General features: G+C 46.6%; 1 protein-coding gene across 1 annotated transcript in view; it reads left to right on the top strand.

Moving 5' to 3' along the window:
- The window catches only part of LOC134661249 (rab GTPase-activating protein 1-like), a 72,504-nt gene that overhangs the window by 35,188 nt on the left and 12,650 nt on the right, over positions 1 to 24,666 (top strand). Inside the window, exons 7-20 of the mRNA XM_063517235.1 lie at positions 542 to 726; positions 2,642 to 2,776; positions 3,633 to 3,728; positions 4,825 to 4,985; positions 5,659 to 5,761; positions 5,986 to 6,142; positions 7,715 to 7,805; positions 8,724 to 8,871; positions 10,144 to 10,332; positions 19,536 to 19,661; positions 20,075 to 20,185; positions 21,012 to 21,142; positions 21,595 to 21,722; positions 23,746 to 23,849. Coding sequence (XP_063373305.1) covers positions 542 to 726; positions 2,642 to 2,776; positions 3,633 to 3,728; positions 4,825 to 4,985; positions 5,659 to 5,761; positions 5,986 to 6,142; positions 7,715 to 7,805; positions 8,724 to 8,871; positions 10,144 to 10,332; positions 19,536 to 19,661; positions 20,075 to 20,185; positions 21,012 to 21,142; positions 21,595 to 21,722; positions 23,746 to 23,849 — 1,865 coding nt within the window. The remainder of the gene's footprint in view (positions 1 to 541; positions 727 to 2,641; positions 2,777 to 3,632; positions 3,729 to 4,824; positions 4,986 to 5,658; positions 5,762 to 5,985; positions 6,143 to 7,714; positions 7,806 to 8,723; positions 8,872 to 10,143; positions 10,333 to 19,535; positions 19,662 to 20,074; positions 20,186 to 21,011; positions 21,143 to 21,594; positions 21,723 to 23,745; positions 23,850 to 24,666) is intronic.

Genomic DNA, 24,666 nt, shown 5'->3' with positions numbered 1-24,666 from the left:
TTCCTTTGTTACTTGCTGTGCGCTGCAATTGCTGATTTTTATATTTCAATTTTATTATGAACAATACTTGAAAACTCGCAACTAATTTCATAAATTTTTAAGAGATTTTCTTCGAAACAGAAAACACTGCCTTGAGTATTAATTTCATCGTTACTACACATTTTTTAAGGTTCCGTACCTCAAAAGGAAAAAACGGAACCCTTATAGGATCACTCGTGCGTCTGGCTATCCGTCTGTCACAGCCTATTTTCTCCGAAACTACTGGCTCAATTAAGTTGAAATTTTGCACACATATGTAAGTTTGTGACCCAAAGACGGACATGTATCGAAAACAAATGAATTTTAAACATGGAGGCAACAGAATTGCCACATAGTTTATTTTGTTCGTTATTATTCCTATATTATTAAAAAAAAAAGAATATAGGACCTATTTTTCTTGTATGACTATGACCGATTATCATACTGAAATTATCAATGGGACCAACCCAAAATCACGAAAACGAATATGCTTTAATTTACTAACAGACTTCCCTTATTGCAGCTTGTTTCGCAAAGGCGTTCGAGCGCACGCTGCCCCGCTCGATGGCTTCCTCGGTGGTGGGGGAGCTGAGCGCCGCGCCGTCCATGACTGGGTCCCTCACGGACAACCTCCCTCCCTGCGCGCCCCCCATGCAGCTGATGCATGTGCTGGAGGTTACTGTGGAGATCAAGGAGACCGATGCTAAGGTAACTAGCGTAGGCCCACCACTGCGCCGCGCCGTCCATGACTGGGTCCCTCACGGACAACCTCCCTCCCTGCGCGCCCCCCATGCAGCTGATGCATGTGCTGGAGGTTACTGTGGAGATCAAGGAGACCGATGCTAAGGTAACTAGTGTAGGCCCACCACTGGGCCGCACCGTCCATGACTGGCTCCCTCACGGACAACCTCCCTCCCTGCGCGCCCCCCATGCAGCTGATGCATGTGCTGGAGGTTACTGTGGAGATCAAGGAGACCGATGCTAAGGTAACTAGCGTAGGCCCACCACTGCGCCGCGCCGTCCATGACTGGGTCCCTCACGGACAACCTCCCTCCCTGCGCGCCCCCCATGCAGCTGATGCATGTGCTGGAGGTTACTGTGGAGATCAAGGAGACCGATGCTAAGGTAACTAGTGTAGGCCCACCACTGGGCCGCACCGTCCATGACTGGCTCCCTCACGGACAACCTCCCTCCCTGCGCGCCCCCCATGCAGCTGATGCATGTGCTGGAGGTTACTGTGGAGATCAAGGAAACCGATGCTAAGGTAACTAGCGTAGGCCCACCACTGCGCCGCGCCGTCCATGACTGGGTCCCTCACGGACAACCTCCCTCCCTGCGCGCCCCCCATGCAGCTGATGCATGTGCTGGAGGTTACTGTGGAGATCAAGGAGACCGATGCTAAGGTAACTAGCGTAGGCCCACCACTGCGCCGCGCCGTCCATGACTGGGTCCCTCACGGACAACCTCCCTCCCTGCGCGCCCCCCATGCAGCTGATGCATGTGCTGGAGGTTACTGTGGAGATCAAGGAGACCGATGCTAAGGTAACTAGTGTAGGCCCACCACTGGGCCGCACCGTCCATGACTGGCTCCCTCACGGACAACCTCCCTCCCTGCGCGCCCCCCATGCAGCTGATGCATGTGCTGGAGGTTACTGTGGAGATCAAGGAGACCGATGCTAAGGTAACTAGCGTAGGCCCACCACTGCGCCGCGCCGTCCATGACTGGGTCCCTCACGGACAACCTCCCTCCCTGCGCGCCCCCCATGCAGCTGATGCATGTGCTGGAGGTTACTGTGGAGATCAAGGAGACCGATGCTAAGGTAACTAGCGTAGGCCCACCACTGCGCCGCGCCGTCCATGACTGGGTCCCTCACGGACAACCTCCCTCCCTGCGCGCCCCCCATGCAGCTGATGCATGTGCTGGAGGTTACTGTGGAGATCAAGGAGACCGATGCTAAGGTAACTAGTGTAGGCCCACCACTGGGCCGCACCGTCCATGACTGGCTCCCTCACGGACAACCTCCCTCCCTGCGCGCCCCCCATGCAGCTGATGCATGTGCTGGAGGTTACTGTGGAGATCAAGGAGACCGATGCTAAGGTACCTAGCGTAGACCCACGACTGGAACGCGACAATAAGACATATTGATCATATCGGTGATGATGATGATGATGGTATCCTGTTATCCCTCATCAGGGACATAGGGCTCTCAGAAGGGATCCATTTTTCGCGGTCCAGCGCGGCCTCCGCCAGCTCCGCCCAGCCGAGGCCAACTGGTGCAGACTCCTTTTCCACTGTGCGCCTCCAGGTGGTACGTGGGCGACCTTGCCCCCTTTTTCCGGGATTTTTCCAAGTCTGCCCTTGTTTGATAGGTGATAGGTGGTTGTTTGACCTTCGTAAAACATGTCCTATCCAGCGCCATATCAGGATCATATCGGTGATCGTTGCGAGATACGAATAAAAACAAAAGTTCTTATGCCCACGAGAGAAAAAGATGCTGAAACTCAGTATCTACTCGTAGTTGTAATGTCATTGTAAATTCCATTACCAAAGACTTATCTTGGTCCGATTTTTATTTTGCTCGTCTGTAATCGTACGAACTATAAACACTATTTATTTCAACAGGGCACATACAGCCACGTACCTAAAGAGCGTCTGGGCTTCAAACTGCGCGGCGGCATCGACAAGCAGGTCACCATCAACGTCCAGCAGGTCACCAGCAGCTCCCAGCCAGTCCAGGGCGAGGGAGACGAGTGCCAGGTGAATGTACATCTTAAGACACTTACAGCAGGTGCTCAAGAAGACAAGCAGGTCAATATCTATGTCCAGCAGGTCACCAGCAACGTCCAGCAGGTCACCAGCAGCTCCCAGCCAGTCCTTGGCGAGGGAGACGAGTGCCAGGTGAATCTAAATCTTAAGACACTTACAGCAGATGCTCAAGGAGACAAGCAGGTCAATATCTATGTCTAGCAGGTCACCAGCAACTCCCAGCTGGTCCAGGTGGAGGGAGTGACTTCTAGGTGAAATCTTTTAAGATTTAGCTCTTTGTAGGTTCAAAGTTGTCTAAAACTCTTTTTCTACTCGTCGACTGCAATGCTTGAATTAATTCGTATTCCAAAGTGAAATCGCATACTTTTTTCACTATGGGACCCCAACTCAACTATAATATTTATTTCGATACTGTTTAGGCAACTATAATATTCATTTGGATACTGTTTAGGCAACTATAATATTCATTTCGATACTGTCATCATTCTCGTACCTACTGTCATTTTCAATCTCGCACCTTCCTTAGGCAACTCAGCAAGCTTCGTTGCCTAAACACGGTACTCGACTGAAAAGCTCTCCATTGTATCACGATTGTATAAAATACTATTAGATCCTAATAGGAGAATAATCTTAATCTTATAAACCCTTTGAAGGCCACGTCTACCGTGCGTGGCGCGTCATGTCATCGTGAACCTTATCGGAATGCACGAAGGTTGATATTGATCTGTAGCCGCGCGCGTCATTCGACGTATTTGGCGGTCACGATTAACTATTAACCCTGACTGAATCCAACCTTTTTTTAGAGGGGAAATGCTTTAACCTATCTTAACCTATTTGTCTTATCCAGGCACCATATGGAGGGCTATACATCGAGCGCTGTTTTGGAATCCTACTGGCGCCAGCGCGAGGTGTTAAACACCCGGACATGAGGCTCCTCGAAATGGTAAGGGTTAGTAGTATAGAGTAAGACCAATGTGGCGAAGGCCGGTATATCCTCTAGCAGCCCAGAGACCTATAAAAAGGTCTCCTGTTCCATTCTAATTTGAACTTTGTGTTGACAAAATAAAAATTCATTTTGCTTGGCAAGGTTTGACGTATGGGCGGCTAGAGGATATAACATTTGTTGCTGAGGAAACCGTCATTGCGCAAGAACTCTCGGATTTTTATACGTACGTCTCTCAGACATAGTAAAGAAGAACTTCACTTCTGGTCTACCGACCTGTAAATGGAGTATGTGTACAAACGCAATAGTTAAAAGCGACGGAAGCGCTTGTAGACGGTCTTTCCTCATTAACTGTCTTCTCCACGGTGACCTTAGTCATCATTAGAATTAGAAGTTCCCTGTTGACTTTTGTATATCCCATTAATCCCCGGCAGGATCGCCAATTATTGCCGGGAGTTCAATTATTGACATATCTATTACGATAATGATTTTAACTTAGACTAATCTGTTCAAAGTTCAAAATCTGGACAAAGCTGTTTCTTCTTCATATAGCAACTCGAACTACGTCCCTTAGGACCCAAAAGGATCCCATCGGGAGACCAGCGCTGGAAGCCACCAGCAACATGCTGAGATGAGGTCATCTCGTGGCACTTTAATCTTATTTTGTGTTTTCTTTTACGTATATTATGTATTGTCTCGTTTGTTTGTGCTTACGAATAAATTATGTATATTCTATATTCTATTCAAAAGTAATTTCTCATAAATAGTTACATGTTATAGTCGCATTTTTACTTTTAAGTACCTCATAAATTATCATTGCCAACACTTTTTTACTGTTACTTTATCACTGCAACTTGTATTTCCGGGGTGAGGATCTGGAGATCTGTAATGCAGGTCTAACCTAGTTCAGACTCCAGTCCCTCACAAAGATCAACATAAAATGTAAGTTTATTTTGTAAAATTATCCTTTGTGAGGTGAAATAAAAAACATTTTATTTATTTATTATTTCTTTATTTTGAACAGACTTTACCTAATGTTTTGATTGCTTATGCTACACGAAACATACCACTTTAACCTTCTCCATTATCAAATCAGGTTAGCGGGTCCTCAGGCGTGTCAGGGTGCTCCGGTTGCGCTCTCTGGAACGCCGGGGACTCTGCCCTAGCCGCGTTCAACGTCGCCAGCGGCGACGGCGCCCCTTCATACATGTCCATTGCCCTAGACCTGGTTATCAGGGGCATACCGGATCCGCTGCGGTAAGACATAGCCGCCATTTCCTTATAAATGGACTTGTAGAACGCCTGAACCCCTAGAGTGTGATCTTTTTTGAAGTGCAAACTTCTTTAACGGCGCTGTGCACTTTTCGAGGTGGAGAAAAAATGTGAAACTCGCGACAGTACACGTGACCGACAGATTCGACTGAAAAATCGTAAGACGGACACGTGACCTGATCGAAAAACTGTTACAATGTCATTGAGTTTTCACTTCTGCCGGCACTCCCGGAGTGCAACCCGTTGTTTTTTTTTTAATATTTTAATAATATTATACAATATGGTATTACTTACATTTTGTGATGAGATCTGGTTCGCCGCACTCTCTGACTATAGGCAAAAACGACGACAAGGCGTCTCAGTGCCTGTGGTAGACCATGTCGGTATCGCATAGGTCTATTCTGCCACCAAAAACGGTGTTTCTCCGGTGTTACACCATAAATCGTCTGGAATAGACGCAAAGGCCAATGATGATGAAATCAATGCAATATATATAAAAAGCAAGGGACTCTCTAGTAGCGTCTTTCGACGTGGTGAATGCCAATACATCGCGTCTGCATACATCTTCATGGCACTCATCTCCATAATATATTAGACACATTGTGCTTAAGATGAATGAAAATAGTATAATAATAATAATACACCTTTATATTTTTAGGCTGGTGATTGAAACTCCTGTGAAAATCTACCCGCCGACTGAGCGCTTCTGGTACTACTCGAAAAGACCGCTGGTGCAACAGTTCATCATCAATTTGAAAGAGGTTAGTCCTGAAAAAATACAGTTAAATCAAAACCAGTTTCTTCTCGGATACGTACAGCAGCTTGTTTAAGGCCTGTACGAAGCGTGTGTGTAGAAGTGCACGTGCGCGTATAATATACAGATCCTTATGAGAGACGGCACACCGTTTGCGTGTTGTGTGCGTACGTGGCTCAAACATTTTAGCGCACGCAGCTGGTAGGTTTTTTAATTTTTTTTTTCTTCTAGACTGTAGACGCCCAAGGCATGCTCCAGTACGAAGTTGCCAACGTGGAGACATCCGGTGAATTCGACCGTTCGCGTCTGAACTTGCCCCTGCTGTCCAGCCTGCTACCCTCGCCGCTCTCTAACGCCCCCGCGCCGCCCTCGCCCCTCGATGACTCAGGTAACGTCTATGGGCACGGCAGTACCCCCGCCAAGTCGACCAAAACAAAGAGGCACGCCCGTACCATCCTTTTCTCGAAGCCATTCGGGCCATTTGCATCGTCCGTCGTTGGTAAACCTTTACCACAGATTATATAATAGTTCTTACGAACAGATACTTATCTCTCAAAGGAAACGCTAATACCTACCGTTTTGATACCTACACAAAAATACAATGGATCTTCAACGCGCCGCTCTCCGCACCGCGCGCGCCGATACAACGCTAGGGTTGCCTGCGCTTATTTAAAACACTTCGGTGTCTTAGGTAGGTTAGTAGGCATCAATCCGAGGGCGCGCGGAGAGTTCCATAGGTCTGCCTTTACAACAGTAAAGGCAGACCTATGTACAGTACAGGGCAGTACAGTATTAACAAATAATACTGTACTGTACTGATAACTGGAAATAAATATAATATCTGGGTGCTCGGAAATGCGCGTTTTCCCAGAGATAAGAATAGAATAGAATAGTTTATTTGTGTAAAAAAGGGTATAAATTGATGTTACATAATATTGTTACCAGTCCTTAATTTATCATAATACACGGCGTACAAATATTCTTAAATTACAATCTAATATTAAACTTCCATTAAAATGTCACGTTGAAAAATAATAAATTACAATTAATAATAAAATCATAAATTGACAATATCATTTAGAATTAAGAATTACAGTTTGTCTAGTATAAAAATGTACAATCATTATAAAACATAGTCAATGTATCGATAATCATTATAATCAAACAATATATCTGTAGCCTATAGTTTACATAATGTCAAAAACTCATCAATTGAATAATAACAGCTCTCTGTCAAATGGTCAAACAAGTGCTTCTTGAATAATTTTATTGGAAGGGCCTTAAAATCGTCAGTAAAAGTATTGAATAATTGTATTGCCATGCAATGTACGTTTTTCCTGCTCAGTGAAAGGTTTGTCCTGGGCATGTACAGATTAAATCGATGTGTACCTCTTTGAGACCTCATGGTGATTGTTTTAAAACACGTGGGGTGCTTTTTGACAAAAGTACATATTTCAAAGATGTACATTGCGGGTAGTGTCAATATTTTATTCTGCCTAAATAAAGGTCTGCAGTGGTCTAAATACCAAGCCCCAGATAGAGACCTTACACATTTTTTTTGTACTTTAAATATGATATCAGCATCGACTGAGTTCCCCCATATTATCAAACCATATCTCAATAGGGATGACACGTACCCGTGATATGCCGAAAGAGCGGCTTCTTCCGAAACCACATTGCGAATACGATGGAGTACATAAACAAATCGATCCAATTTAGTGCCTAGGCTATCAATGTGGCTCTTCCAATTACAGAAGTGGTCAATGTTTAAGTTAAGTTAAGACCTAGCTAGATCGATTTTTCGCCTCCGAAAACCCCCATATAGCAAATTTCATCGAAATCGTTAGAGCCGTTTCCGAGATCCCCGAAATATATATACATATATATAAATAAATAAATAAACAAGAATTGCTCGTTTAAAGGTATTAGATAGATAGATTATTATTATTTCTGATCAAAGATGGCGACGAGCCCCTGCTTAGCGGCACCGGCGACGTGTCAAAAGACTGCGGCGAGGAGGTGCTCGAGAACTGGGCCAACGTTCTCAGGAGGTATGCTTTCATATCCTGTCCAATATCTTGGTCCAATGTGCATTGCATCTCACTCTCACACTAAGCAAAATATGAGATGCAAATACACATTGGACAAAGAAATTGGACATGTGGTATACCACCCTAATATTAACAAGCTAGTCTTAGGCCTGAGCGTCATTGAATCATAAGATGTGTAAACTTGTAAAATCGAATTTTGTTTTTCAAAAGTTGACAATCCGTTGACAACAAAACATATTGCGATCTATTTAAACTATCGAACAAGATTAAAGCTTTGGATTCCTCCGAAAACGGTGCCGTCATATTACGGCCGCTATATAGCGTTGACTGACGTCACTAGAACGTTATCTATGTAAACAAGATGGCGCGGTTTCCTAGACGGCGTTACGTTACGTTGATTGTCAACGTAACGTAAGATGACGGCCGTCATGACCTTGTCGATAGTTTCGTGAACGTTTTATTAGATAGCGGTGACGCCATTTTGAATAAATGACACGAGATTTGAATAAATGATTCCGTACTACGATTATTTTCCTCTTCTGATGATATTTCATCCTCCAAGTAAATTATAGATGATCAAGCAAATCTTGTCAGTAGGAAAAGGCGCGAAATTCAAATTTTCTATGGGACGTTATCCCATCGCGCCTACATTTTTCAAATTTGCCGCTTTGACCTTGGTGGATGACGGTGTGTTATGACGCCGTGGTACTTTCCACATGTCGCCACCGTAAAGACGGCCGTCTTTTGCGGCCGCTATATGACGGCCGTCATATGACGGCACCGTTTTCGGAGGAATCCAAAGCTTAAGATAGAGAACAAGCGCACGATGTTTTCTCAGACTTTATGTCTCTTGTACTATCAATAAATTTTCGTTAATATCTATGCTCCACATCCTGAAATATTTGCTTTCTTTTACAGTTGGACCGGACCTCGCCCTAAAACCCTAGACAACCTCGTCCGCACCAAAGGAGTCCCAGAGGCGCTCCGCGGCGAGGTGTGGCTGCGGCTTGCCGAGGTCGAGCAGTGCGACAAGCTCATGGAGACCTACAGGACGCTGATCAGCCAGGTACCCTACCTAAATACTAGTCCTAACACCCTAGATAACCTCGTTACCAAAGGAGTCCCAGAGGCGCTCCGCGGTGAAGTGTGGCTCATGCTCATGGAGACCTACAGGACGCTGATCAGCCAGGTACCCTACCTAAATACTAGTCCTAACACCCTAGATAACCTCGTTACCAAAGGAGTCCCAGAGGCGCTTCGCGGTGAAGTGTGGCTCATGCTCATGGAGACCTACAGGACGCTGATCAGCCAGGTACCCTACCTAAATACTAGTCCTAACACCCTAGATAACCTCGTTACCAAAGGAGTCCCAGAGGCGCTTCGCGGTGAAGTGTGGCTCATGCTCATGGAGACCTACAGGACGCTGATTAGCCAGGTACCCTACCTAAATACTAGTCCTAACACCCTAGACAAGTCAGGTACCCGCCTAGTTTATTTAAACTTGATATGCTAACCAATGGTGGGCCTTATGTGATTGCAATAAGGTTTACGAATTGTCAGTTAACTGTGTGGACGATACGATGATTACCTGGTATTTCATTGTATTTCGTTATGGCCTCGATGCCATTTTGTCATTTCATCTACAACCCGTCAGGCAATCCTTTTTTATGGATTTTCTTCAATCAGCAGCAAAAGAACTTAAAGAATGTAATCATAACTCCTTGTAAAGAGCACAAAAGCGTATAAAATAATTTTGGATACAATACAATACAAATCCTCTTTATTGCACAACCTGAATAAACATTTACAGAGAGACACACATAATAAATGAAGACAGAGGTAACAACAGGTGGTCTTATCGCTAAAGAGCGATCTCTTCCAGACAACCTTTAGGTAGTGAAGAAATGGTAATATTAATTAAACTATTTACTGTTTTTTTCAAATATTTTTTTTACTATAGTCTGTCAAACCGGATATGTCAGTAGCAATGTAAAGCAAACTAAAGTATGGTATCCCTAGGAAACGAACAAAAAGCAGCAATGTACATCGAACGACGATGAAATGTAAACAAAATGTATTTTTTTTTAGCTGCTACTAAACAAAATAGTTCCACAGATAAGATATAAATGACACACGATTTTTCAATAATTCAAACGTAGTGTTGCTAACCCGCGATTTTTCAAATTTGCCGCCTTTTTCTACTGACAAGATTTGGTTGACCCAGTATATTTTTGGATACTTACATCTTTTCTTAATTGTCTTTTTTTTTACTAAGTAAAAAGTCTTTTGTTTGATATTGTTGTAGTGATGTAATTAAAATTGTATGTTTTTCTGGCAGGAATGCGAAGAGGAAGCGGTTATCCAACGTGACATAGCCCGCACCTTCCCCGCCCACGACTTCTTCCGCGAGGTCGGAGGCCTCGGGCAGGACTCGCTACTCCGCCTGGGCCGCGCTTACGCCATCTATGACTCGGAAGTTCGATACTGCCAGGGACTGAGCTTCTTAGCGGCCACGCTATTGCTACACGTATGTATATAGCAATAGAGTTCATTTTACAACAACTTGTATCGAGACCTGCTAGGACTTGCGTTTCGCCTGGGCCGCGCTTACGCCATCTATGACTCGGAAGTTCGATACTGCCAGGGACTCAGCTTCTTAGCGGCCACGCTATTGCTACACGTATGTATATAGCAATAGAGTTCATTTTACAACAACTTGTATCGAGACCTGCTAGGACTTGCGTTTCGCCTGGGCCGCGCTTACGCCATCTATGACTCGGAAGTTCGATACTGCCAGGGACTCAGCTTCTTAGCGGCCACGCTATTGCTACACGTATGTATATAGCAATAGAGTTCATTTTACAACAACTTGTATCGAGACCTGCTAGGACTTGCGTTTCGCCTGGGCCGCGCCTACGCCATCTATGACTCGGAAGTTCGATACTGCCAGGGACTGAGCTTCTTAGCGGCCACGCTATTGCTACACGTATGTATATAGCAATAGAGTTCATTTTACAACAACTTGTATCGAGACCTGCTAGGACTTGCGTTTCGCCTGGGCCGCGCTTACGCCATCTATGACTCGGAAGTTCGATACTGCCAGGGACTGAGCTTCTTAGCGGCCACGCTATTGCTACACGTATGTATATAGCAATAGAGTTCATTTTACAACAACTTGTATCGAGACCTGCTAGGACTTGCGTTTCGCCTGGGCCGCGCCTACGCCATCTATGACTCGGAAGTTCGATACTGCCAGGGACTGAGCTTCTTAGCGGCCACGCTATTGCTACACGTATGTATATAGCAATAGAGTTCATTTTACAACAACTTGTATCGAGACCTGCTAGGACTTGCGTTTCGCCTGGGCCGCGCCTACGCCATCTATGACTCGGAAGTTCGATACTGCCAGGGACTGAGCTTCTTAGCGGCCACGCTATTGCTACACGTATGTATATAGCAATAGAGTTCATTTTACAACAACTTGTATCGAGACCTGCTAGGACTTGCGTTTCGCCTGGGCCGCGCTTACGCCATCTATGACTCGGAAGTTCGATACTGCCAGGGACTGAGCTTCTTAGCGGCCACGCTATTGCTACACGTATGTATATAGCAATAGAGTTCATTTTACAACAACTTGTATCGAGACCTGCTAGGACTTGCGTTTCGCCTGGGCCGCGCCTACGCCATCTATGACTCGGAAGTTCGATACTGCCAGGGACTGAGCTTCTTAGCGGCCACGCTATTGCTACACGTATGTATATAGCAATAGAGTTCATTTTACAACAACTTGTATCGAGACCTGCTAGGACTTGCGTTTCGCCTGGGCCGCGCCTACGCCATCTATGACTCGGAAGTTCGATACTGCCAGGGACTGAGCTTCTTAGCGGCCACGCTATTGCTACACGTATGTATATAGCAATAGAGTTCATTTTACAACAACTTGTATCGAGACCTGCTAGGACTTGCGTTTCGCCTGGGCCGCGCTTACGCCATCTATGACTCGGAAGTTCGATACTGCCAGGGACTGAGCTTCTTAGCGGCCACGCTATTGCTACACGTATGTATATAGCAATAGAGTTCATTTTACAACAACTTGTATCGAGACCTGCTAGGACTTGCGTTTCGCCTGGGCCGCGCCTACGCCATCTATGACTCGGAAGTTCGATACTGCCAGGGACTGAGCTTCTTAGCGGCCACGCTATTGCTACACGCTTGTACGAGGGGTGTTCAAAATATTCTCGGTATGAGAATGAAAACAAACAAGTACGAAAAGTTTGATATTTTTATTTTTCAATATACTCCCCCCCTATGTTCATACACTTAAAAGATCGATCAATTATTATGTGTTCCGTTCCACGTCTGAGATCTTCATTGAGAGCGTAACGCCTCCGGTGACCGATAGATGCCGCTAGCGTCTATGTAGTCGCTCCGCCGCCTCGCCGTGACGTAGTTCCGCTTCCCTTTCCTGCAAACAGACGCCCGCCCCCCGCCACTCGCCGCCGCCATGTCATTGTTTCGTCGACCGTCCTGACCGATGGTCCGCAAATTTTTTTGCGAACATTTTTGCAGCATGGCGCTTTAAAAATTTCCGATCCAAAGTTTGTTCGATTAAATAGCGAGATATAGCCAGAGATCGCCACTACTAGTCTTTTGGCGGTCTCGGGATCGATCTTCCAACGGTGCTTTTCGATTCTACCCACTTTTTTTCTTGCTAAATTATGTTTTACATGCCATGCTGCTAAAATCGTTACCGTTAACTCGCATTTTCGAGAGTGAAGTAGGAAGTGCGTCAACAAGTGGTTTCAAGTGTCGTTTGTTACAACGCGTGGTAACGTAAGTCGCTCCGCATCGGAGAGGAACGTGCGTCATCGTGCCTGCCGCGGGGAGCGGGGCCGGCCCGGCGCCCCGGCGCGCGGTGGGGTGCCAGGGCCGCGCTGCAATAGATAGGTTTGGATTGTCTCAAACCATCTGGTAAGGCAGTTTAATGATATTCTAGCTGTATTTGGCGTTCGGAAGCGCATTGCGAATGCCTACTTGGACGCTAAAGCCCCGGTTCTCGTCCGATTACCGCAGGTGTCGGCCGAGGTCGGTGCTCGTGCTCGGAGCCCGGGAGTATTACCTCGTGTTGTTAGTTTCCGACGCGACAGTTCGTGTCGTTCGGCGCGTCGGCGCCGTCGACTTTCTCTTGTCGTCCGAGGTGACTCCGAGACGCCGCGACGCTGCGGGCCGGCGGCGGGACTCCGAGAGACGTCACGCGCCCGCTCCTGTTGCTACAGTCGCGGCGCGGGTGGATCGCGGACCTCTCGGTCCCGTCCTGGCGCCAAGGTGAAGGCGGACCGGACCACGGGGAGCACGCTACTGCATCTCGACTGCTCAAAGTGGAAGGAAGGTAAGTTACGTGGAAGCCACTCTGTGGAAACACTACGAGTACAGCGGCGGGGCCGTTCGCCGCGCCGGTTGCCGTCTATCAAGGCGTCGGGCAACAGTGTCGCCGTGATGTTGCGTGCAACTACGCCACCATGGTGGCGCCAGCCGCCACGCGCACGCCTCCCCCCCCTGAGCCGGCGAAAGACGCCTCCTGAGCCGGCAACGTCCATCACGCGCATCGGCGCGATGGCGCGTCACGCACCGGCGCCTCCCAGGCTGGCGGTGGCTGCCGCCACGACTGGCGCCGCCCACCTCACACATCAGCGCCTCTTGGGCTGGCCGCCACCATGGCGCCTCACGCACCAGCGAAACAGTGGCGGGCCGCCACGATGGCGGCACCCGCCTCACGCGTCGGCGCCTCTCGAGCTGGCCGCCACGATGGCGCCTCTCACCTCACCAGCGCCCCCTGAGCCAGTGGCGGCCACCACGATGGCGCCGCCCACCTCACGCTCCGGTGCCACCCGAGCCGGCCGCCACGATGGCGCCTCTCGCCTCACGCACCTGCGAGCCGGTGTCGGGCCGCCACAAGGGTGCCGCCCGCCTCGCGCACTGGCGCCTCTCGAGCTGGCCGCTACGATGGCGCCTCTCGCCTCACGCACCGGCGCCTCCCGAGCTGGCCGCCACGATGGCACCTCTCGCATCACGCGCCGGCGCCTCCCGAGCTGGCGGTGGCTGCCGCCACGATGGCGCTTCTCGCGTCACGCGCCGGCGCCTCCCAAGCTGTCGGTGGCTGCCGCCACGATGGCGCCTCTCGCGTCACGCGCCGGCGCCTCCCGAGCTGGCGGTGGCTGCCGCCACGATGGCGCCTCTCGCGTCACGCGCCGGCGCCTCCCAAGGTGTCGGTGGCTGCCGCTACGATGGCGTCTCTCGCGTCGCGCGCCGGCGCCACCCGAGCTGGCGGTGGCTGCCGCCACGATGGCGCTACTCGCGTCACGCGCCGGCGCCTCCCGAGCTGTTGGTGGCTGCCGCCACGATGGCGCTTCTCGCGTCACGCGCCGGCGCCTCCCGAGCTGTTGGTGGCTGCCGCCACGATGGCGCCTCTCGCGTCACGCGCCGGCGCCTCTGCCGCCATGGCGCTTCTCGCGTTACGCGCCGGCGCCTCCCGATATGTCGGTGGCTGCCGCCACGATGGCGCCTCTCGCGTCACGCGCCGGCGCCTCCTGAGCTGACGGTGGCTGCCGCCACGATGGCGCTTCTCGCGTCACGCGCCGGCGCCTCCCGAGCTGTTGGTGGCTGCCGCCACGATGGCGCCACCCGAGCTGGCGGTGGCTGCTGCCACGATGGCGCCTCACGCGCCGGCGCCACCCGAGCTGTCGGTGGCTGCTGCCACGATGGCGCCTCGCGTCACGCGCCGGCGCCACCCGAGCTGGCGGTGGCTGCCGCCACGATGGCGCCTCTCGCGTCACGCGCCGGCGCCTCCAGAGCTGGCGATGGCTGCCGCCACGATAGCGCCTCTCGCGTCACGCGCTGGCGCCTCCCGAGCTGGCGGTGGCTGCCGCCACGATGGCGCCGCCCACCTCACGCACCGGCACCTTCCGAGCGGCGGCGGTTGCCATGATAGCGCCGGCAATTACGTCGATGCGGCTAGTACGACGCTGTCGTCCTTTGCAATGGCACCCATGTTCTGTTCGTAAGAAAACTTACCTGTTGCCGTTCCCAATGATATCGCCAGCGGCCGTGTCGATGCAGCCCGCCAAGCCGACGCCGGCCGGGCGCCACGCCGCTGCCGTCCGGCGCCACGTGTACCACGGTACCAGTTTCCCCTGTCCACATGGCCCCATTGAGGTACGCAGGCGCCTATAGCTATGGTGCGACAGCACGAGCAGACCGCTAAACTCTTGCTTTCGGTTAAGGATTCCTCCGTCGCCAAGGCGACGGCAGACAAGGTCCCGTGTGCTCCGCTCAAAACCGAGGTTGAAGGCATTGAAAAGGTTTGCAGTGTTCACATAATTATCGCTCTACTTGCCCGCGCTCTCCAGCTTAAGTTCCGTCTTACAAAGACGAACTCGTTCGCCAAGCCCCTAATAAACAAAATGGGACAAATAAACCCGCTGCGCCTGAACGAGCTTGTGTTTCCGGTGCCAAGAGAAAGGGGCCAGGAGGACTCCAGCAGTTTCCATCTGTCTGTCTTCGACTTTATCGAAACAGTTTTGTTAAGCAAAGCGCCAAAATCGATTTTAGACTTGATTTCATCAGTGTGATTTCCTTAAAAGCATGCTACCATGCTCCTATACAAGTTTGACTGAAGGTTTTTCGTTTTCTCAACATACAGACCTGCCTTGCTGCCGAGTTTCTCACAGAAACTATACTCGATGCCTCCTGTTCAGTCTCAAATTCGCAAACGTTAGTTTATGGAGATTGCACCGTCGTAGTCCTCACCTTATACCTGTAGTCCGTTAATAATGGTAGACAATGTACGAAGTGAGGCCCTTCAAGTGGAGAGTAATCGTTAACGGGCCGCACCTGCAGCGCTGACGACAGGAGTGTACTACAAACATACAACCGTTACTACGGTTGTCGAAAAAACTGCTGATGCCAGCAGATCGTCTATAGTTCGCGCTGGTTCCTTGCTACTTACCAGGTCGGTATAACCCCCAAAGGCGACGGTTTATCAAAAAGTCACTGCGTCCCCCGAGTGGCAGCTGCGCCCAGAAGCCGCCGAGACTATCTTCGCCTGATAGGCACCTTGTTGGTCGGCCTCTCCGCTTTCGAGAGCCCTCGCACTGTACCACGGTATGTCTTAATCGACTCTTTGAAGTGCTACCACGACGCGTTTGGCAGCTGCCAGTGATACGACTTGGCATGGATATCTCCACCTCCCAGGCTAGTCTGTTTACTGTGACGGCGTGATGAGGAGAGCTTTCTCGCAGCTGTGGTAAGCTTGCAATTTACTGGCGGTCCTAGTGAACACAACGTCAGACCACCATCCCTTACGAGTCAACGACCTTAAGAATCGAGGCGTAGCTCCTGTCAGATAGGACGCTCCAACACCGAGCCGGCGATAACTGGGTATTTCCGGTTCCGGTACTGGTTGTCTAGAAAACCAGTACCGGGGAGCACTCCCTAGATCGTCCCCTTGTCGAGGTCGCTGTACGCCCACAATGTAGAAATGATCTTCATGGTGCATCAAAAATGAGATCGACTGCCAGGTACCTCTAATACCCAGTGAAGTAGCAAGCTATCTCAGACATCTATTTCTATTCTCCATGTTAGCTTTCAGAATCATACTTGTTCAAAAGCCTGTAACAAGTGCTGTATGTGAACCACTATCGGACACTATGCCTTCTTCCATCGTCATTAATAGCGAGACCAGCGCCTCCCAAACCACCAGCTTGGGACGCGAGAAATCTTATTCAAATTACTTGCCCTAACTTGAATAATCCTACAACGTTCAGCGTTCTATATAGGTATATAGAAGAGCTGCCGCACCTTTACTGTTAGCATCAGGCCGCAGGGTCAATGACCTTACCCTACTACACTGTAGCCCAGGCAATTACACAGATAACTTTGACGCTATTATTTTGTGTCCGAAATTCGGTTCTAAACCAGATAACGTGTCTCACCGACTGGACTCTCTTAGAAGCTTCGGAATAAAGTATAGACCCAGTAGGTAGTCTAGGTACGTCAACTTGTGAGAATTACACAAAATGTTAGGGACACTGCGCTTATTTCCTTCAGACACAGTAGTCTCATCCAATCCGGCCTCGCCTACGATTGCTTTCGATCCATGATGTACTTAATCACTAAATTAGCTGGAAAACTATCCAATTACTTAGCGATATTTTGGCTTAAGTTAATTGGGAACATGACTCTTTCTTTAGACGATCCTATCGCCGAGATTCTGCGGATCGGATGCGATTTCGAATGAGAAATCTCTCAAACCAGTTTAACGTCAGATTCGAACCTGGGATTACAGTTTAAATTCTCAATTTCCTGTAATGCATCATTATAACGAGTTATTGTGATTTCATGGGTTGCAATAAGGCGTATATATTTATTCTTTCTCTGAGTTATATGACAGTAGGTGTAGCCCTAACGCTTGCGCGCCCGCTGACTCGCCACCAGGAGATAATAAACAGGTCTCAATGAAGATCTCAGACGTGGAACGGAACACATAATATAAAAATTTTACCTTCCAATAAAATTATTATTATGTTTCCTTCCACGTCTGAGATCTGAGTAATGCCTTCCTGGCAGGCTACTAGGCTACTTTTATACCGACGGTACTTCTCCTCAACAATGACATGGCGGCGGCGAGTGGCGGGGGGCGGGCGTCTGTTTGCAGGAAAGGGAAGCGGAACTACGTCACGGCGAGGCGGCGGAGCGACTACATAGACGCTAGCGGCATCTATCGGTCACCGGAGGCGTTACGCTCTCAATGAAGATCTCAGACGTGGAAGGAAACATAATAATAATTTTATTGGAAGGTAAAATTTTTATATTTTTTTTAATCCCTCGTAAAAATATTTTTTATCTTTCGTGTAAAAATGCTCCTCCACTGCCGCCTTCAATGCTTCATCGTCAGAAAATTTATTTCCACGCAGATCCTTTTTAAGATTGGGGAGCAAAAAGAAGTCGCTGAGGGCTAAGTCCGGACTATACGGTGGGTGAGTAACAGTTTTAAACCCACATTCAACAATAGCTGCCTTGGCAATATGAGCAGTATGGACGGGGGCGTTGTCATGCAGAAGCAGAATACCTTTGGTTAACTTTCCTCGCCTCTTTTCTTTAATTACATCCTTTAATTGACGTAGAATGTTAGCGTAGTACTGTCCTGTGATATTTACACCTTTTTCTTTATAATCGATTAGTAATACTCCTTCACAATCCCAAAATATCGTGGCCATGACCTTGCCAGCTGAAGGGATGACCTTCAACTTCTTGGGATGAGCTGAACCCTTAATGTGCCACTGCATGGACTCTTGTTTACTCTCTGGGTCATAATGATGAACCCAGGTTTCATCTCCAGTAACTATTCTTTGCAGCACCTCATCAGGATTTTCACCGCACAGGTCAATAAAATCGGAACAACAAGCTACACGCATGTCTTTTTGAAGCCGAGTCAGCATTCGCGGAACCCATCTTGCACTTACTTTTGACATATTAAGATGGTCATGTATAATATCATGTACGGTACCAATAGAGAGATTGGTTACTTGTGCTATAGATTTTACCTTCACTCGACCATCTTCCAATATAAGTTTTTCCACTTTATCAATATTTTCTTGTGAAGTAGCTACTACAGGCCGGCCAGGTCTAGGGTCATCTTCAATACTCTTCCTTCCGCGTTTAAACTCGCTTGACCACTTTTGAATGGTAGATAAAGAAGGAGCAGACTCACGGTAAACACAATCCATTTCCTCTTTTATGGTTTTTTGATTTTTACCCTGTTTTGTCAAGAATTTTATCACGCATCGATGTTCTAATTTAGTTAACATTGTCAATTCGCACATGATGTTCATGTTTGTTCAGCAATTGCAGAAAAACAAAAGACCATCTCGGTTCGAATTATACTTTTTTTTAATGTCAATGAATAAACCTTAGCGGCCAGTAACGAAAGAAATTTTAGAAGAGGTCGTAAGATATCAATACCGAGAATATTTTGAACGCCCCTCGTATATACGACTGCGAAGTTTGATACTTGTCAGTGACTGAGTTTCCTTGCGGCCACGCTATTGCTACACGTAAGTATATAACAATAAGGTTTATTTTATAATAACTTACCGCCTTACGAAGCTAACAGCTGACCTTCGCTACTGCACACTTTCGTTACGATATACGACTCCGAAATCAGATAGAAGGCTGAGCATAGTAGCCATAGACTAGGAATCCTCTAGACAGAGTTTAGAGCAATTATTTCATGAAACCGATGCTGCCAAAAATACGGGGGTGCGGGGGGACGAGGTGAGCGAATCCCGTGCCGTGATTGGTCCGTTCAAAGACACGGACCAATCACGGCACGGAATTGACTCGAAGATGGAGTAAAACTACCGTATAAGTGGCAGAGGGGGTAGCGTTACTATGCTCAGTCTAGAGGATGTCTTGTCTGTGATAGTAGCGCTACCCCCTCTGCCACAAATATACGGTAGTTTTACTCCATTTTCGAGTCAAAGTGTCTTTGTGTGACGTCCGTGCCTTTGAACGGACCAATCACGGCACGGGACTCGCTCACCTCGTCCCCCGCACCCCAGTATTTTTGGCAGCATCGGTTTCATGAAATAATTGCTCTAAAATCCGTCTAGAGGATTCCTAGTCTATGGTCTATAGCAACGGTTAATAATGTTGATTTAACTTTGTTTTTAGATGCCCGAAGAGCAAGCTTTCTGCCTGCTTGTGCGTCTGATGTATGGCTACGGACTTAGAGAGTTGTACAAGGATGGATTCGAGGAACTTTACATGAGGCTGCACCAACTGGACAGGCTTATGGAGGTAGGCATCCGTTTTGCCCTTGGCATAGTCGGAAAAAAACATATGACCAATAGGGTACTTTCTACTACTAGGGTACTACCTAGTCAAATCAGTTTCTTTTTTCTAACTGTCAAAACGATTTTGCTAATATGGAATTTATATGAAACACTAGCATGTGACGTCACGATCAAATAACCTACTCTTTATAGTTTTATACGGGTTATAAAATAGAAATAGTGTCAAAAAATTACTGCTGTCTACGTTCCTCTATTAATCTTCTGGTGCTTTAGGGTGGTATTCCATCTGTCCAATATGTTTGTCTAATCTCATGGCGTCCCACCCTCTCTCTCAAGCAAAATATGAGACAAAACACACATTGGACAAAGAAATTGGACAGGTGGAATACCAGCCTTAATGGATGTATGTCCTCGCAGGTGCAGTTGCCAGACCTCCGCGCCCATTTCCAGCAGCTCGGCGTGGAGCCGCACATGTTCGCCTCCCAGTGGTTCCTGACTGTGTTCACGGCTAGATTCCCGCTGCCTCTGGTAACGAACAATGGCATTCATATACGCCAATCAAAACCTATAGGTTACTTTCTGCCACAGACAATCCAACCTCTAGACATAGCATAGTCGCGCTACCCCCTCTGCCACACATACGGTAGCGTTACTCCATCTTCGAGTCAATCCCGTGCCGTGATTGGTCCGTGTCTTTGAACGGACCAATCACGGCACGGGATTCGCTCTCCTCGTCCCCCGCACCCCCGTATTTTTGGCAGCATCGGTTTCATGAAAGAATTGGCCTAAGCTCAGTCTAGAGGTTGGATTGTCAGTGCTTTCTGCTGACCTATACAGGGTGGCCCATTTAGATCGGTCAGTATGGGAAAATCTGAAACTAAAAGACATACGACGATCTCTTCTTAGGAACCATGTCATCGATTTTAGTAACAAGAAAAACTGCATTCATACATTAAAAAAATAATGTATGTAAAATGTATTGAAAAACATGGTTGTAATTTTGAAAATAAATTAATGGATATGAAAACAATGCATTTTATTCATTTCAGACATCATGTTTCATAGTAACATTTACTGCTTAAGACCTATATAATCGATATCGAAATAGAAATAGTGTTAGTTTTATTTTTCAAAATGTCCGGGTTCGATTCCCGAGCTGAGTACACATTTTTTTAAATTGTATAAATGCATTTTTTCTTGTATACACAAAATTTGGTTAGAAGTAATGCAAATGTCTCAAACATAGTCCACCTCAACCCTCAACAACAAAGCACATAATTTAACATCGTAAGGCACATCGCCAAACAAAGACGGTGTATAAGTTATCATATCACTAATACAATTCCTTTTGCAGGTGTACCACATTCTAGACGTATTCCTCTTGCAAGGCATAAACACGTTGTTCCAAGTGGCCCTGGCATTACTGACTCGCTCCCGCCGGGACTTGTTACAACATGACTTCGAAGGCGTACTCAAATACTTCAGGTAACAGACCAAATTCCACTTAAACTTAGCACCATGTTTCAGCCAACCATGTTCACACTGTACTGAACAGAAAGAGACAAAGCATAAATATATTTTACAATTACAAACTAATTAGGTGTAAGTGTAAGACCTACAAATATTTTGATTCAATGCAACCCTAATATTTTAAATTAGGTAGTTCTTTCATATCACTACACCTTATATAACGGGTAAACCTAAACAAATTATACACCTAACCTTGATAGAACCTCAAGAATAACTCTATCGATAGGTGAGTTGTTAAGTTTATCGCGAACATACATACACACGAACAGGCAGAGGCCGCGGGGGACATAGAGTAATTTTTGACGAAGGTTTAGGTGTATAATTTGTTAAGGTTTTTTGTAAGCAGGGTGGGTCGCTAGTTTCTTATAACAACAAAAAACATAACCTAATCCACATGGTTTCCACAGAGTGACGTTACCGAAAAAGTGCCGCTCTGAAGAAGCGACATCGCACGTCATTAAGCTAGCCTGCAGCATCAAGGTGCCGCAGCGGCGGCTGCAGAAGTACCAGCACGAGTATGAGAAGTTCGTCAAAGGTACTAACAAAACATGTCTCGTCTCCATATCGCGCGGCAAGCTATCGAACATTGGCTCGCACGGCAGCCGCGCGCAATGGATACCGGGCTGCCGCGCGAGCCACTTAGGCAGTTTATTATAAATCTGTATGGTCCTGAAATAAGGGCCTTTTGACGCGCACATTTTGACGACCTGTCTGGCCTAGTGGGTAGTGACCCTGCCTGTGAAGCCGCGGTCTTGGGTTCGAATCCCAGTAAGGGCTTTGATTTGTGTGATAAGCACAGATATTTGTTCCTGAGTCATGGTTGTTTTCTATGTACTTAAGTATTTGTATAGCCTGACCAGTAATATATGATAATTGTCAAGAGGGCGCTGTTATTCTCATGTATAGGGTGACAATTCAGTGTAGTATGAAAAAAATAGTTCCAGTGAAATTCCGCAACATGGCGCACCCTCAATAGATCCTGGTTCACCTATATATTATATCTATTACCCTACCCACAACACAAACCTTCTTGAGCTTACCGTGGGCTTAGTCAATTTGTGTAAAAATGTTCATTAATATTTATTTATTTCATACCGCATCCGCTGTCGCCCATGGCATGGGGGTGGCACGTTCTAGTACGAATTTACAAGCTACGAGGGGTATTCAAAATATTCTCGGTATGAGAATGAAAACAAACAAGTACGAAAAGTTTGATATTTTTATTTTTCAATATACTCCCCCCCTATGTTCATACACTTAAAAGATCGATCAATTATTTTTTTTAATCCCTCGTAAAAATATTTTTTATCTTTCGTGTAAAAATGCTCCTCCACTGCCGCCTTCAATGCTTCATCGTCAGAAAATTTATTTCCACGCAGATCCTTTTTAAGATTGGGGAGCAAAAAGAAGTCGCTGGGGGCTAAGTCCGGACTATACGGTGGGTGAGTAACAGTTTTAAACCCACGTTCAACAATAGCTGCCTTGGCAATATGAGCAGTATGGACGGGGGCGTTGTCATGCAGAAGCAGAATACCTTTGGTTAACTTTCCTCGCCTCTTTTCTTTAATTACATCCTTTAATTGACGTAGAATGTTAGCGTAGTACTGTCCTGTGATATTTACACCTTTTTCTTTATAATCGATTAGTGATACTCCTTCACAATCCCAAAATATCGTGGCCATGACCTTGCCAGCTGAAGGGATGACCTTGAACTTCTTGGGATGAGCTGAACCCTTAATGTGCCACTGCATGGACTCTTGTTTACTCTCTGGGTCATAATGATGAACCCAGGTTTCATCTCCAGTAACTATTCTTTGCAGCACCTCATCAGGATTTTCACCGCACAGGTCAATAAAATCGGAACAACAAGCTACACGCATGTCTTTTTGAAGCCGAGTCAGCATTCGCGGAACCCATCTTGCACTTACTTTTGACATATTAAGATGGTCATGTATAATATCATGTACGGTACCAATAGAGAGATTGGTTACTTGTGCTATAGATTTTACCTTCACTCGACCATCTTCCAATATAAGTTTTTCCACTTTATCAATATTTTCTTGTGAAGTAGCTACTACAGGCCGGCCAGGTCTAGGGTCATCTTCAATACTCTCCCTTCCGCGTTTAAACTCGCTTGACCACTTTTGAATGGTAGATAAAGAAGGAGCAGACTCACGGTAAACACAATCCATTTCCTCTTTTATGGTTTTTTGATTTTTACCCTGTTTTGTCAAGAATTTTATCACGCATCGATGTTCTAATTTAGTTAACATTGTCAATTCGCACAGGATGTTCATGTTTGTTCAGCAATTGCAGAAAAACAAAAGACTATCTCGGTTCGAATTATACTTTTTTTTAATGTCAATGAATAAACCTTAGCGGCCAGTAACGAAAGAAATTTTAGAAGAGGTCGTAAGATATCAATACCGAGAATATTTTGAACGCCCCTCGTATAGTTGAAACTTAACTATGACTCTAGTATAGTAAGACTAAACCCAGAGTCATAGTTATTTAAGTTTCACTCTTTCCAATTTGTAATTTAATAATTTGTATGACAGAAGCGGCAGAGAAGGAGAAATTCAACGACGAACTGGAGCGGCTGAAGACCACCAACAACCAGCTGCAGAAGGATAAAGACACGCTCGAAACGCAGTTGGCTGAGGTAACAATGTTCTTACTATACACTCTATACAGGGTGCTTCCTGTAACAGGAGCAATAAATTAAACTAAAGGCTGTACTCCTCAAACTGACCAACATTTGTTCAGGAACTTTTAAAAATTATGAATCCTTTAGACTTCCTCTTTTTCATACAAAATAAATATTGCCTTCAATGTACGCTGACATCAGTGTGTTTGACGTTGCTTGTCACGCTTTAATCATACAAAATTTGCAATACATTGCGTCTTAGAATAAACTTTAAAGTGTAATAAAAATTAAAACATGAGTTATTTTCAAAAGTTGCTGAACAAATGTTGGTCAGTTTGAGGAGTACAGCCTACAGTTTAATTTATTGCTCCTGTTACAGGAAGCATCCTGTATAATGTGGCCAGATACCTACCGAAAATGTCGTCACCCGACTGTTCATGTGTACATGTGCAGGCAATATTATTATTATGTGCAAATTGTACAACGGGACTTAAACGTGTATTTAAGAGCCCACCATCGTGCACACTAGCGCCACTGCTAAATGATCGTGATTATTTAAATTTAAAGAAAGATATTGAAAAAAGGGGGCCGCTACGTACTGTATCTTGTATTAAAGTACCTTTTGAACACTACTAACATCTTTAAATCAACACTTGTGACATAACACCTCCAGCTTACACAGATCTTTCAGACACAAGTTAGCTGACACAATCCTACGGGAAGAAAAGATGTAACTACTAATTGATAATAAACGATTTCTCATTCTCATTCTTACCTTTTGAATACATCAACTTAGTTTTTATGTTGCTAGATTCGTCAATCTATGCGTATG

The sequence above is a fragment of the Cydia amplana genome, chromosome Z (assembly GCF_948474715.1).
Source record: "Cydia amplana chromosome Z, ilCydAmpl1.1, whole genome shotgun sequence".
NCBI lineage: Eukaryota > Metazoa > Arthropoda > Insecta > Lepidoptera > Tortricidae > Cydia > Cydia amplana.
Note: the sequence above shows the minus strand (reverse complement) of the source record. Positions and strands in the feature narration are given on the sequence as shown.